This window comes from Epargyreus clarus, unplaced genomic scaffold, assembly GCF_041222505.1.
Source record: "Epargyreus clarus isolate Ecla_fem2 unplaced genomic scaffold, WU_Ecla_fem_2.2 ptg000022l, whole genome shotgun sequence".
NCBI lineage: Eukaryota > Metazoa > Arthropoda > Insecta > Lepidoptera > Hesperiidae > Epargyreus > Epargyreus clarus.
In genome coordinates this window covers 526100-538328 of record NW_027332229.1, presented here as the reverse complement: position 1 = coordinate 538328, position 12229 = coordinate 526100, and the positions used below count along the sequence as shown (strand labels likewise).

At 36.5% G+C, this 12229-nt stretch overlaps 1 protein-coding gene across 13 annotated transcripts in view; it reads right to left on the bottom strand.

Annotated features, from left to right (window-relative positions):
• LOC140751235 (uncharacterized) overlaps positions 1–12229 on the bottom strand; it is a 92619-nt gene that overhangs the window by 8791 nt on the left and 71599 nt on the right. The window contains exons 1-2 of one of the 13 annotated variants that reach the window (XM_073085114.1): positions 4819–5050; positions 4375–4566 (exon numbers count right to left, since the gene is read on the bottom strand). The exons of 10 other annotated variants lie outside the window; for them this stretch is intronic. In XM_073085114.1, the coding sequence (XP_072941215.1) occupies positions 4375–4566; positions 4819–5013 (387 nt within the window). In that variant the 5' untranslated portion in view covers positions 5014–5050. Of the gene's footprint in view, positions 1–4374; positions 4567–4818; positions 5051–6599; positions 6981–9596; positions 9991–12229 lie in introns of those variants that run through there. 2 more of the 13 variants (XM_073085121.1, XM_073085123.1) reach the window with 2 other exon arrangements.

Here is a 12229-nt window from a genome sequence, read left to right as displayed (position 1 = left end):
CCGTCGGACTCTTGGGCGACTGTGGTCCCGACTGAGGGCGTCTGGAGGAATACCGTGGGGTTTTACCCGGTAGAACTCCGGCATATTCTCTCCACTACCGCCGAGGCCGAGTTGCACCTATACAGGGTTACTCCACAAATATAAAACGCATGCTACTGATAGCATAAGCGATTTGCATTTTGGTGATCACTTCGATGTTACATTGCGTTTTTGCGACTTGCCGCTTTCGGTCGCGGTATCCCAAACGCGCGTTTCGGCGACTACATTTTTCGCGTTCAGTTCAGTATAAGGATCTATACAGTAACTCGGCCCTGTCCTCAAATTATATACCTACTGGGGCGCTGGGCGAGACTTCGCGTTAGGGCTGCGCGCCTTCAGTATATTAATTATTATTTAAGTATATTTTATTGTAAATATTATAATTTAACCTTTACATAGACACTCCTTGAAGGCGAGAAGTTGACTGACATTTTGTTTTAGAGGAAAATAATAAGTAATTTAATAAGTTATAATAAATACATTGCAAATGAGTAGGTATGAAAAGTAAAGTTTTAATTTATTCATGTTTAACGAGAATAGCTTTTGCTAAATTATCATTCGTATGTAATTTTCCTTCGTTCTATCAAATTATCTATTATGAATCCAGGTATTTTGCTCGGTAAAGAATTGAAATATCAATCTTAAAAAAAACATGATGGTACCTACTAGTACGCAATATAATTGTTTAAATAAAAAAAACACTACCTAAAAACCGTCACACCGACCGCTCATCACTGCGGCACATTCGCGCCTGTTCGCATACCTAGTACGTACCGAAATCGAGGCGCATAGGTATAACTTGCGTTCCGTGCGTTTGTATAATGATAAAATACTGTATAGATACTTATACTGTGGTTCCTATGTCTAGCATCCAAAAGTAACGTATGACCGCGGCGTGCACTATTTGATCGACTGAAGGTGGTAGAATCTTTATTAGACAATAATACCACAACGCCTTGTTCTGCCAAATACAACAGCACTGGTAAGCGCTGCTGTGTTCTGGTTTAAAAAGTGTGGTAAGGGAGACATAAATATCCAAGGCGTTCTAACTCAGTTCTCTTGAGTAGTACCGTAACTGTTGCCAATCTCAGATAGGAATATTCATCATCAACCCATTAATGTCCCACTGATGGGCACGGGTCTCCTCCCAGAATGAGAAGGATTAGGTCATAGTCCACCGCGCTGGCCAAATGCGTATTGGTAGACTTCACATACCTTTGAGATTGTTTTTTTCTAAATCCCTCAGGTATGCAGGTTTCTTCAAGATGTTTTCCTTCACCGTTTTTAGCAAGTGATAATTAATTTCTAATACGCATATAATTTCGAAAAATCAGAGGTGCCTGGGATTTGAACCTCGGACCCCTCGATCGAGAGGCTGAGTTTCTTAACCACTAGGCTATCACTGTCTTCGGAATAAAAATAGTATATGACTTTAATTACAGATGTCCATGGGCGACAATAACTTACCAGCAGGAAGATTACAATTTGTGAAGGTGGTAGAACCCTTTGTGGTTCGACTCCGGCGGCACCACCGCCACACCTATTTCTACCTAATAACAGCAGTGATAGGAGCTGCTGTGTTCCGGTTTAAAGGGTGTGGTAAGGGAGACATACGTGCGTTCCAGCTTAGTCCTCAGGGGTAGCGGCGCATCTGTTGCCGACCTCAGGTAGGAATGTCTCATCCTATCTGGGTTTGATTACAGATGTCCAAGGGCGGCAGTAGCCACTTACCATCAAGTGGGCTGCATGCTTGACTGCTACTCCTATATTATAAAAAAAAATACTTGTTTGCTAATTCAATATTATACATTAGATAGCTTCTGAAAACCATTCAAAATCACTGATGCAAAAAGTAGTATCTATATCTGGGGTGTCTCAAAAAACAAACTTACCCTCTCAGGCGACTCAGTGTGTTTACGAAGCTTACTCAAATTCAAAAACTCATTATAAATATCGTTATGTCGTTGCTTCAAATGCGCTTTTAAGTTCGTTATAGTAGTTTTATAAGACAACTCCCGGTGACAATAATTGCATACCGCTACTTTGTAACCAAAATTGGATTCTTCGAAATAGTTCCATATTGGTAAATCTCTGGGCATTTTCACTTAACTAATTGCACTTAATAATCACAGCTTTACTGTAAAGTTTTTATGTGTTACATGTAACACACATTATAACCAAAGACTGCTAAAAAATAAAGATGGGACCTTTAACACTCGAGTGTAATAAATTGGTCTAGAAAATTATTCTAATATAATATAATTATAAGGGAGACGTATCGTATAATGCGGGTATATTCCGCGTAAAACTGCTAGTCCGCTCTGAATATAGGAACGAATTGGGTCGCCATAACAAATTGTATGACTACACCAAAGATAAGTATAGAATATCTCACTGCCATTTAATGGCTTCCTTTAAGTCATTTAATGGCTTCCTTCAATTACAAAATTGAAGGAAGCCATTAAATGGCTTAAACGGCTGACAATTCTGTCAGCCATTTAATGGCTGTCATGGTGTAATTTACGCGGAATAATGCCGACATGCGCAGTTAAGACACGAAATCAGAGAAAAAGTGCGAAGAAATATCGTATCATTCGTAAACGATCTAAAAACTACCTTTTTTAATATTTTTCAAACACGATTTTTCAACAAATTGACAGTCAGAATTGTCAAAAGGTTAAAATTTTTTTGTTAGGAGCGATTAATCTTTACTAATCTATGTATTCAAGTTAAATTAGTAAGTAAAGTAAGGGTGGTTTATTTAGTTTCCAAAATAATAAACTTGTATCAGTGCGAAAATGATTTAATAGAAAAATATTTTTATTATTCTTAAGCCCGATCCACATTCTCGCGAGAATCTCGAGAGAATCCCGCGAGAACACGAGAAAAACCCGAATTCGTATAGGCTCCACGTTTTTGTTTCTCGTGCTTTTCTAGCGTTCTCGCGAGAATGTGGAGCCGGCTTTAAACTTACAAGTATAAATTAAATTTATTTCGCAAGTATATACATCACAAATAAATAATAAACCCTTAACAATTATACTTTCATTAAAAAAAGTAAAATAAAGGTTAAACATTATAAAATTTCAACAAAACATTGTAAAAAAATACAAATATTATATCAAAATAAAATATGTAAGCTTGTAAATATGAACTCAAATGTATGTGAAGTGTACCAATACGCACTTGTCCAGCGCGGTGGACTATGGCCTAATCCTTCTCATTCTGAGAGGAGACCCGTGCCCAGCAGTGGGACAGTAATGGGTTGCTGATGATGATGAATATTATTTCATTAATCCCATTTGATTAGCAGAGTAGAAATAAAATTAAGTTTAACATATATTATATATGTGCCACTAATGAGGTACATGGGGCAACCCATTTCTTTATCTCACAAATCTCTTCCTCCAAATTAAATACTCAATTTCTAATTCCCTTTGTTTTTAAGCTGAAAGAAGAATTAAATTATTTGAATATAGCCTTTAATATCAATTATTTCTAGTATAAATTAGTTTTTAAACATGTCCAATAGTCGAACACCTCAAAATAAATCATTTTACATTTCTTGAAATTGAATGTAACACCACCGCCACACCAATTTCTACCTAATAGCAGCAGTGTTAGGCGCTGCTGTTCCGTTTTGAAGGGTGTGGTAAGGGAGACAGACTTATCCAAGGCGTTCCAACTTAGTCCCCTCGGGTAGCGGCGCATCTGTGGCTGACCTCAGGTAGGAATATCTAATCCTATCTGGGGTTGATTACAGCTGTCCATGAGCGGCAGTAGCCACTTACCATCAGGTGGACTGCATGCTCGTCTGCTACTCCTATATTATAAAAAAAAGAATGTAACACTTACATGAAAAATTGTTGCAATCATGGTATACACACTTGAAGCTTATGTGGTCCTGGTTAAGTTTGGATATCTTGAACTGTCTGAGTACCTCTTATGCCCACTGCCGGGCAGTTTCCCCCACAAATTGACCTGATGCATCCACCACACTGCTCCAATGTATTTCAGAAGTTGACCATATTATTAATCTTAAGCTTTCATGAATAGTATATTTTAATAGAATATTAAGCAACCAACACCACCAACATCACAGTTACTTCTGCCACATAACAGCAGTGTTAAGCGCTGCTGTGTTCTGGTTTGAAGGCTGTGGTAAGGGAGATATACTTTTCCGAGGCCTTCCAGCTTAATTCTCCAGAATAGCAGAGCATCTATGACAAACCTATCTGAGTTTGATTGCAGATGTCCATTGGCGTCAGCAGCCACATACCATCATGTGAACTGCATGCTCGTCTGCTACTTTTTATTATAAAAATATATATTTACCAAGGGTGAGAAGGGTGCCTTTGTGTCAATATCAATATCATGTTCCCCAAAACCTTCCCCTGTTATGGACACAATCTTTAACTCCAAGTGTGACAGGGTCGAAACCATATAAGAGCTCTCTCCAGCATCCCGCGCCGCCCTTCTGGCGGCCACAGCGTTCTTTTTAGCCAAATGTTTCCTGTCTGACCACACCTAAAATATTTAGGTTAAATGCATAGATTAGTAAATATTACTCACTCCTAACAAGAAAATGTACCCAGTTTTGAGAATTGAAATAGTTGCGCAAATATTTTAGGGACATTTTAACACGGAGACGTGGCAAAACTTTTTTACGCAACTATTTCAATTCTCAAAACTAGTTACATTTTCTTGTTAGGAGTTAGTAATCTTTACTAATATATGCTTACATCAAGCAATTTATTTAGTTTTAATAATCCAACTCACTCTTTGCCACTGCTCCACAGTTTTACAACAGCCCCCCATAGAATTGAGAGTGACGCACAGCTCCTCCCAAAGCTGTTTCGCGCGCACCCTCGCGTCCGCTCCCCGTAACAACCCCCGCGCTAAATCTGGATGCTCCCCCATAAAGTTCACCAAGGCGTATAGTTGTGGTCGTGTCGCTGCTGTGGTCGGTCCCATTTTATCTAAAAATCATAAATAGTTACTAATACCATAAATAAACATATTTAAATATATTGGCCTTATATCTTTGAGTAGAAACTTAGAAATAAAAAAAAAAACAAGCGCCAATAAAACATTAAAAAATAAAAAAGATATAAAATAAATATTGACGTTACTTACCTTTGAAATTTAGCTCCCGTTGCGAAAATAATATAGGTTTAAATAATATTTGGTATTATAGTGCTATTTTTTAATTTTAAAGTTCCCGCCAACAGTTCCTTTTTAATAATTACACTACACTCAACAGCAAGGATATCACAGGCATAGAGCCATTAATTATCGATTTTGAAAAATGTATGGGCTTTATTGGATTTGTAATTTTTTTTAATAATCTTTCGTATTAGCATATTTTTTAATAGGGTAAAAATATCACACTGGGTGAAAACAACTAAAGTAAGACAAATATGGTAAAGTAAATTTATAGCCAAAAGTATTCCCTCAACTACAACGAAAATAATTCGCCAAGTACGAGTCGACCTCTCACATGGAGGCTTCCGTACCACCAAATGTTCATTATCTTTACTTATTTTTATAAAATAACCATATTAAAATATGTTTTATTGTATTTATTTGTATTGATTATAATAGCAGTTATAGTTGTAAACAGATTGTAAAAATTTCAACTGTCTTCCTAATACGGTTTAACAGTTAGAGCGAAAAATACCGGTTTGTTGTATGGAGACCCCCGTTAATATTCAACTTTATTTTATTTTTAGTAGTAGTTACTTTCACGGCATTATGTCTTATAGCATTCTGCTGTGGGGTAGTGCTGCTGACATAGACTCTATATTTACTATTCAAAAAAGAGCAATAAGGTCAATATTATTATATATTATGCAAGGTGGCTAGATCTTTCATGGGTAACTGTATTCGCTACTACAATAAAATACCTGACCACATTTTGAATCTCACAGAAAAAAGTTCAAACATGTCGTTAAACAAACGCTATTTAAAAAAAGCTTACGATAAACTAAGTGATTATTTGACTGACAAAACGGTGTGGTCTGAAGTAGTTCCAGCTCCACGTGTACCATTAGGTTAAGTTTAACATTGTAAAGAATATTTTTTTAAAAGATGTGTGTTATGGAGTTTCTTTCGCCGCTTCTTCTCCATAACGAAACACCTTGTGAAGTGGTGGTAGATGTATTGACATTCAAAAAGTGCTCTGTAAAGAACCTATGTTGAATAAAAAAAATTGATTTGATTTGAAAAAAGTATTTGTTGTTATAGCGGCTACCATTAAGCCTCGTATTCATTAGGCAACATTTGTTAATAAACTTTTAAGGCGTGTTTATAAACAAGTTTACCGCAAACACAGTTTTGTTGTGAATTGATTCAAGAAATAGTTTTATTCTATTACATCCTATAATTATGAATACACATAATTATAAGTAAACCATGTTCTTATTATTATCGTGTTACTGTGTTATATATGTGGGATGTCCTAACAATAAACAATAAATAGTTTATTAAAAAATGATCTACGATAGATTCCTCATGTAAAAGTAAAATAACATTCAACAATACTATAAAATTTTACTCACTATTCTCACTGTATCGGATGTTCCACATGTTGCACCACGTAATAAAAATTGCAGTGGTTCGTACCACTGCCATTTGCTTCTAAAAACTTTTTCAGCACCACTCCCAGTTCTTTTAGCTGATTTTTGTTTTTTCTTTTCTCGGGAAAATTGTGACCGCAATATGTGCATCTTGGTTTCTACCTCCTTTTGGGGAATATTCAATTCTGCAGCAATATCGGCCCAAGCGTAATTTTTTTTTAATTTATTTTTATATTCTCTATTCGAGACATCCCAAAGCAGTGTATGGTCTTGATACAGCTCTATGAGCATCGAAATCTGTTCGTTGGACCACACTATTTCCATGTTTATAAACTCGCGCAACGCACGTCCACATCTGCCGCCTGCTGTTTATAAACTAAATGTTTCGACTTTCGCCTTGCTCTCCATTCAACGTGGTGAGCAACATGTTACATAAACAATGTTTCATCACCTCTGTTTATAAACTGTTTACAGAGATGATGAAACATTGATAAACATTGTTTATAAACAGTGTTTACTGACAAATGTTGCTTAATGAATACGAGGTACGCATCCTCTGTAAACATGTCAAGTGTCTATCTATTACGGTTTCAAAAATAGACCACTGACAGACGGACAGACAGCGAAGTCTTAGTAATAGGGTTCCGTTTTTATTCTTTGGGATTATTTTATTTTAGGGTTCCGTACCCCTAAAAATGAGTTAAGTTATCTTTAAATACAATTAAGAATTTAAGTTAAGTTTAAGTGAAATTGCGGCCGTAGTTGTAAATGTAAATAATTGAAAATAAATTCCTCCATTATAATTTAATAGGTAGGTAAATAATTTGAAAAATAATTCCCCAAGTACGAGTCGAACTCGCATGTGGAGGCTTCCGTATCACCAAATGTTCGTTATTTTTTACTTATTTTTATTCATTTTATTATTTTCAACAATACTCAGTTATATGACACAACAATAGATGGCGTTGGGGAGATGAATGATAATACGTAAACAACGTATAATAAAATTAAAATAACTATATTAAAATATGTTTTATGGTTCTTATTTGTAATTATTATAATAGCAGTTATAGTAGTAAACGGATTGTAAAAATTTTAACCGTTTTCCTAGTGCGGTTGAACAGTTAGATCGAAAAATGCCGAAAAAAACCAGTTTGTCGTATGGAGACCCCGTTTAATATTCAAGTTTATTTTATTTTTAGTATTTTTTGTTATAGCGGCCACCGTTATGTATCCTCTGCAAAAATTTCATGTGTCTATCTATTACGGTTCCGGAGATTTAGCCCTGTGACAGACGGACTGATAGCGAAGTCTTAGTAATAGGGTTCGGTTTTTACCCTTTGGGTACGGAATCCTAAAAATTAAAACCATATTAATCAATGTAATAACCAATGTTATATAAACCCAGGAATGTAATATAAATAGTATATAATATAAATAGTAATATAATATAAAGTAGTAGTAGTAATACATTACAATAATATAGTATAAACTCCTCATTTATATTTTCGAGGTTAACCAAGACTTAATTTAGATATCTACTAAATTTGGTCATGTTGTCGATGACTGACCGCAAATATGCTCGTAACTCCGATAGGTGATATTTGTCCAAATATGTGTTCAAATATATGAAACAAAGATTCAAGTATTTCCGTATACGAGTCTGGCAGATTTATAAATTTAAAAATCAGTGTCAACTTTCCAGATTTACAATTCATAATAGAACCCACTGATTTCCTTAGTATAGTCCACGAATAACCCTCGGCCCCCTCCGCTGCCGCTCTCGCCAACAGGTATAGTCCGCGTAAAATTGCTAGTCCGCTCTGAATACAGAAATGAATCGCGTCGCCATAGCAAATTGTATGGCTACACCTGCTCGCAACATCTTCAGGGCGGACTAGCAGTTTGGCGCGGACTATATCAGATCATATTTATAAATTTAAAAATCAAGGTGTCAACTTTCCAGATTTACAATACATAATACAACCTACTGATTTCCTTAGTATAACCCACGCACAACTGCTAGTCCGCTCTGAATATACAACCGAGTCGCGTCGCTATGGCAAATTCTAGGTATTAGCGGGACGAAGACAGCGCGGGACACCCTGCGCACTGCATAGGTATAGTCCGCGTAAAATTGCTAGTCCGCTCTGAACATAGAAATGAATCGCGTCGCCATAGCAAATTGTATGAGACTACACCTGCTCGCAATAACTGCAGGGCGGACTAGCAGTTAAGGCCCATTTAGACGGAGAGAGTTTCTAGTTTCGAAGATACGATTATCGAACGAATATAAAATATTTTGTTCGCCTAAACATTCGCTCTTCTCGCTCGTAGCCTTGGGCGATAATTGCCTCGCATGCAATATTTAATTTCAAAGCAATAATCGTATTTCGAGATTTTATATCACTTGCTACCATGAGTGCAGTGCGCGAGCGTGTTTTAATTTATATCTGCTCTTTTGACAAGAATTAATTAAACGGTAAAAGAAGAAAAGGTATTGGGTTAAAAAATGGATAGCGAGAGGGAATGATTTAGGAGCATCTAATACGTCGTGCCTTGAATGACAATTGGAGGATGAAGAGACATTCAAAAATATGTTTCGGGTTACGAAAACTCCATTTATATATTTACTTTAAGAATTGGACGATCTACACAATAAGTGATACAACCTCTGTGGTTCGACCCCGGCGGCACCACCGCCACACCTATTTCTGCCTAATAACAACAGTGTTAAGCGTATGTGTTCTGGTTTGAAGGGTGTGGTAAGGGATACATACTTTTTCGAGGCGTTCCAACTTAGTCCTGAGGGGTAGCGGCGCATTTGTGGCCGACCTCAGGTAGGAAATTCAATTCCTACCTGGGGTTGATTACAGATGTCCATGGGCGGCAGTAGCCACTTACCATCAGGTGGACTGCACTCATCTGCTACTCCTATATTATAAATAAAAAAATAAAAAATATATATTTGGTACTCACCAGATTTGAGACCGTTGATAGAAAATCTGAAGGTTTTCTCAAAAATGAATCTAAAGAATGGTACCAAGACAATTTTGGCACGTAAACATTTTTACCCCCAGCTCCAGTCCCCAAAGACGATTTAATTTTTTTTCGTTCTTGCAAATATTGACTTCGCATATTTTTAATTTTTGCCGTAATTTCCTTAGGACCGAAGTCCTCGATACCCAATTCCTCAGCAAATTCATTCAGAGCTGCATTCCTCGCATCACGATTCTTATAATATTCGTTCTCAGTGTTCCACAAACACTCGTAATTTCTATACAGTTCTATGAAATTAATATTTTCAGCAGTCCCAAATTTATAAGATCGGGTCATTTTTACGAATAATATACTAGTGTTAGGAGTATCTACAATGAAAAACTTGAATCTCAAGACACACAAATATCGTCCTTGTCATTTACCGTTTCCCGCCATAATCCCTTTTTCTTTTTTTTAATCACGAATACAGCGTCACAGCTAATTAAATATGGCCAGCATTATTTTTCGAGTGAAAAGTTTTTAACTATTTTTATAATATTGAACTAACGCAATAAAGTATTATGTGAAACACTAGTTAGCACTAAACTCGAAAGACAAATCTTGCACTGAACAAGATTCAAACTGATTTGTACGATACTCGCACGGACTACAAAATATGACATACGAGATCGTGTTTACATAAGTCGAGATTCTCATAAGCAGAATCTCCTTACTATAATTTCGACTTGTATAAACACGAAGTCCGTACGAGCTTCGTACAAATCAGTATGAATCGTTTTCAGTGCGAGATTTGTTACAAATACAACAATATTCTTGCCTCAGAAGAGCAGATATAATAACACACCCTCGCGCACTGCACTCATGCTAGCAACTGGCATAAAATCTCGAAATACGATGATTGCTTTGAAATTTTGTTTACACGGACGCAATAAAATATTCCATGCGAGGCAATTATCGCCCAAGGCTACGAGCGAGAAGAGCGAGTGTTTAGACGAACAAAATATTATATATTCTTTCGATAATCGTATATTTGAAACGAGAAACTCGGTCTTAATGGTCCTTTAAGTGTGCCATTATGTTGCTACGGAGTATATGCACTAAATAAAAACTAAATTTATGACCGGATTGGCTCTCTGACTGACACCTGCGCCCATTAACTTCAGAGCGGACTTGAAGTTTTACACACTATACTTAGGTAAATTTATTGAATGTTATTTTGAATAATATGGTAGATACGAACGGAGCTTATTCAAAGCGGTTTAGTGCCGGCCTTGGGAGGACCTACCCCCTGGGCGGTCCCGGGCGCCTTCGATCCTGTTTCATTCAAGTGTTGCGCGCGCATATTCTATTTCATTGATATTTCATTCTATCACGCCTAAAAATGGAAAGTATAACTTAAAAATGTACTTATATGGTCTATGATATGGTCATGACTCATGAGCTCATGACCATGTTCTAATTTACCCTAAGCTCACCAAACTAAGTTCATAGGTGTGATTTGCCAATAATTTTCTTATAATACCTTTGGTTTACATTAGAGTAATTGCATTTTGTTTGTATTCTATGACCTTCACATGATCATATAATTCAGGATTATATCTTGGCATTTTAAAATATAGGTCTCGTACTTAAAAATCAAACGAAGTAACAAACAAAATTATACCGCGACAAAACAACACAACCTTCATTTCGCACTAAGCGGCCGTCAGAATAAATCAAATCAAAATAAGTATTCGAAAATACACAGTAGTAAAGTACACAAAACTCCGTAAAGAACCAACCAGTAACGTTATAACGTAGAAATTAAAAGTCTATATATGTAAATTACACAACGAATACGTTATCATATGTATGTTGTTTATTTTGAAAGCAACAGAGCGTATAGTCCAATGCAATGAAAATATTGCCTAGTATTCTGACAGGTTGAAAATATCTACGTAATCCGACATGCCTAATGAATATATCACCTATTCCGAAAAATAACTCCGAAATTCCGAAAGTATCCGTTATTTCGTGACATTTTCCGAGAATTCGATAAAAACGGCGTACGTTATTAACGCATAACGTTATCCGATATACATCGTTAAACCGTTGTAACTATCCGCCATCTTTATAAAATTATTGTTTTTTATCGTTATCGTATTACGTATTTGGGACCTGTCTTTATTTTTTACTAGTCTTTGAGTATAACTAAAGTATTACAACTGACACGAAGCACGAAAGTATCGGTGTTAACTAATCACAAGTTTCGGAGAGCCGAGGCCCCGAGCGACGCTATCGGATAGCGCGCGACGCGGCAACTGCGGACGGCGCGAAGTTCGTCCGTTCGATACAGTTCCCCGCTAGCGCGCTACTATAATACTTAGCTAGCTATATTGCGCCGACCGAGAATTGCGCACGAAATTTCGGAGCCGACATGCTGTCTCCGTTATATTATGTCGCTAATGTCGAAACATCGAAACTATGTTACCAGCATAGATTAGTAAAGATACTTCGCCGCCTTGAAATTGAATGAAGCCACAAACGGCTTATTAGTAAGTTCTTTTTTTGAATTCTTGACAAATAAAAACATTTTTAAAGAAAATTACGAATAAATAACTAATACTGCGTAA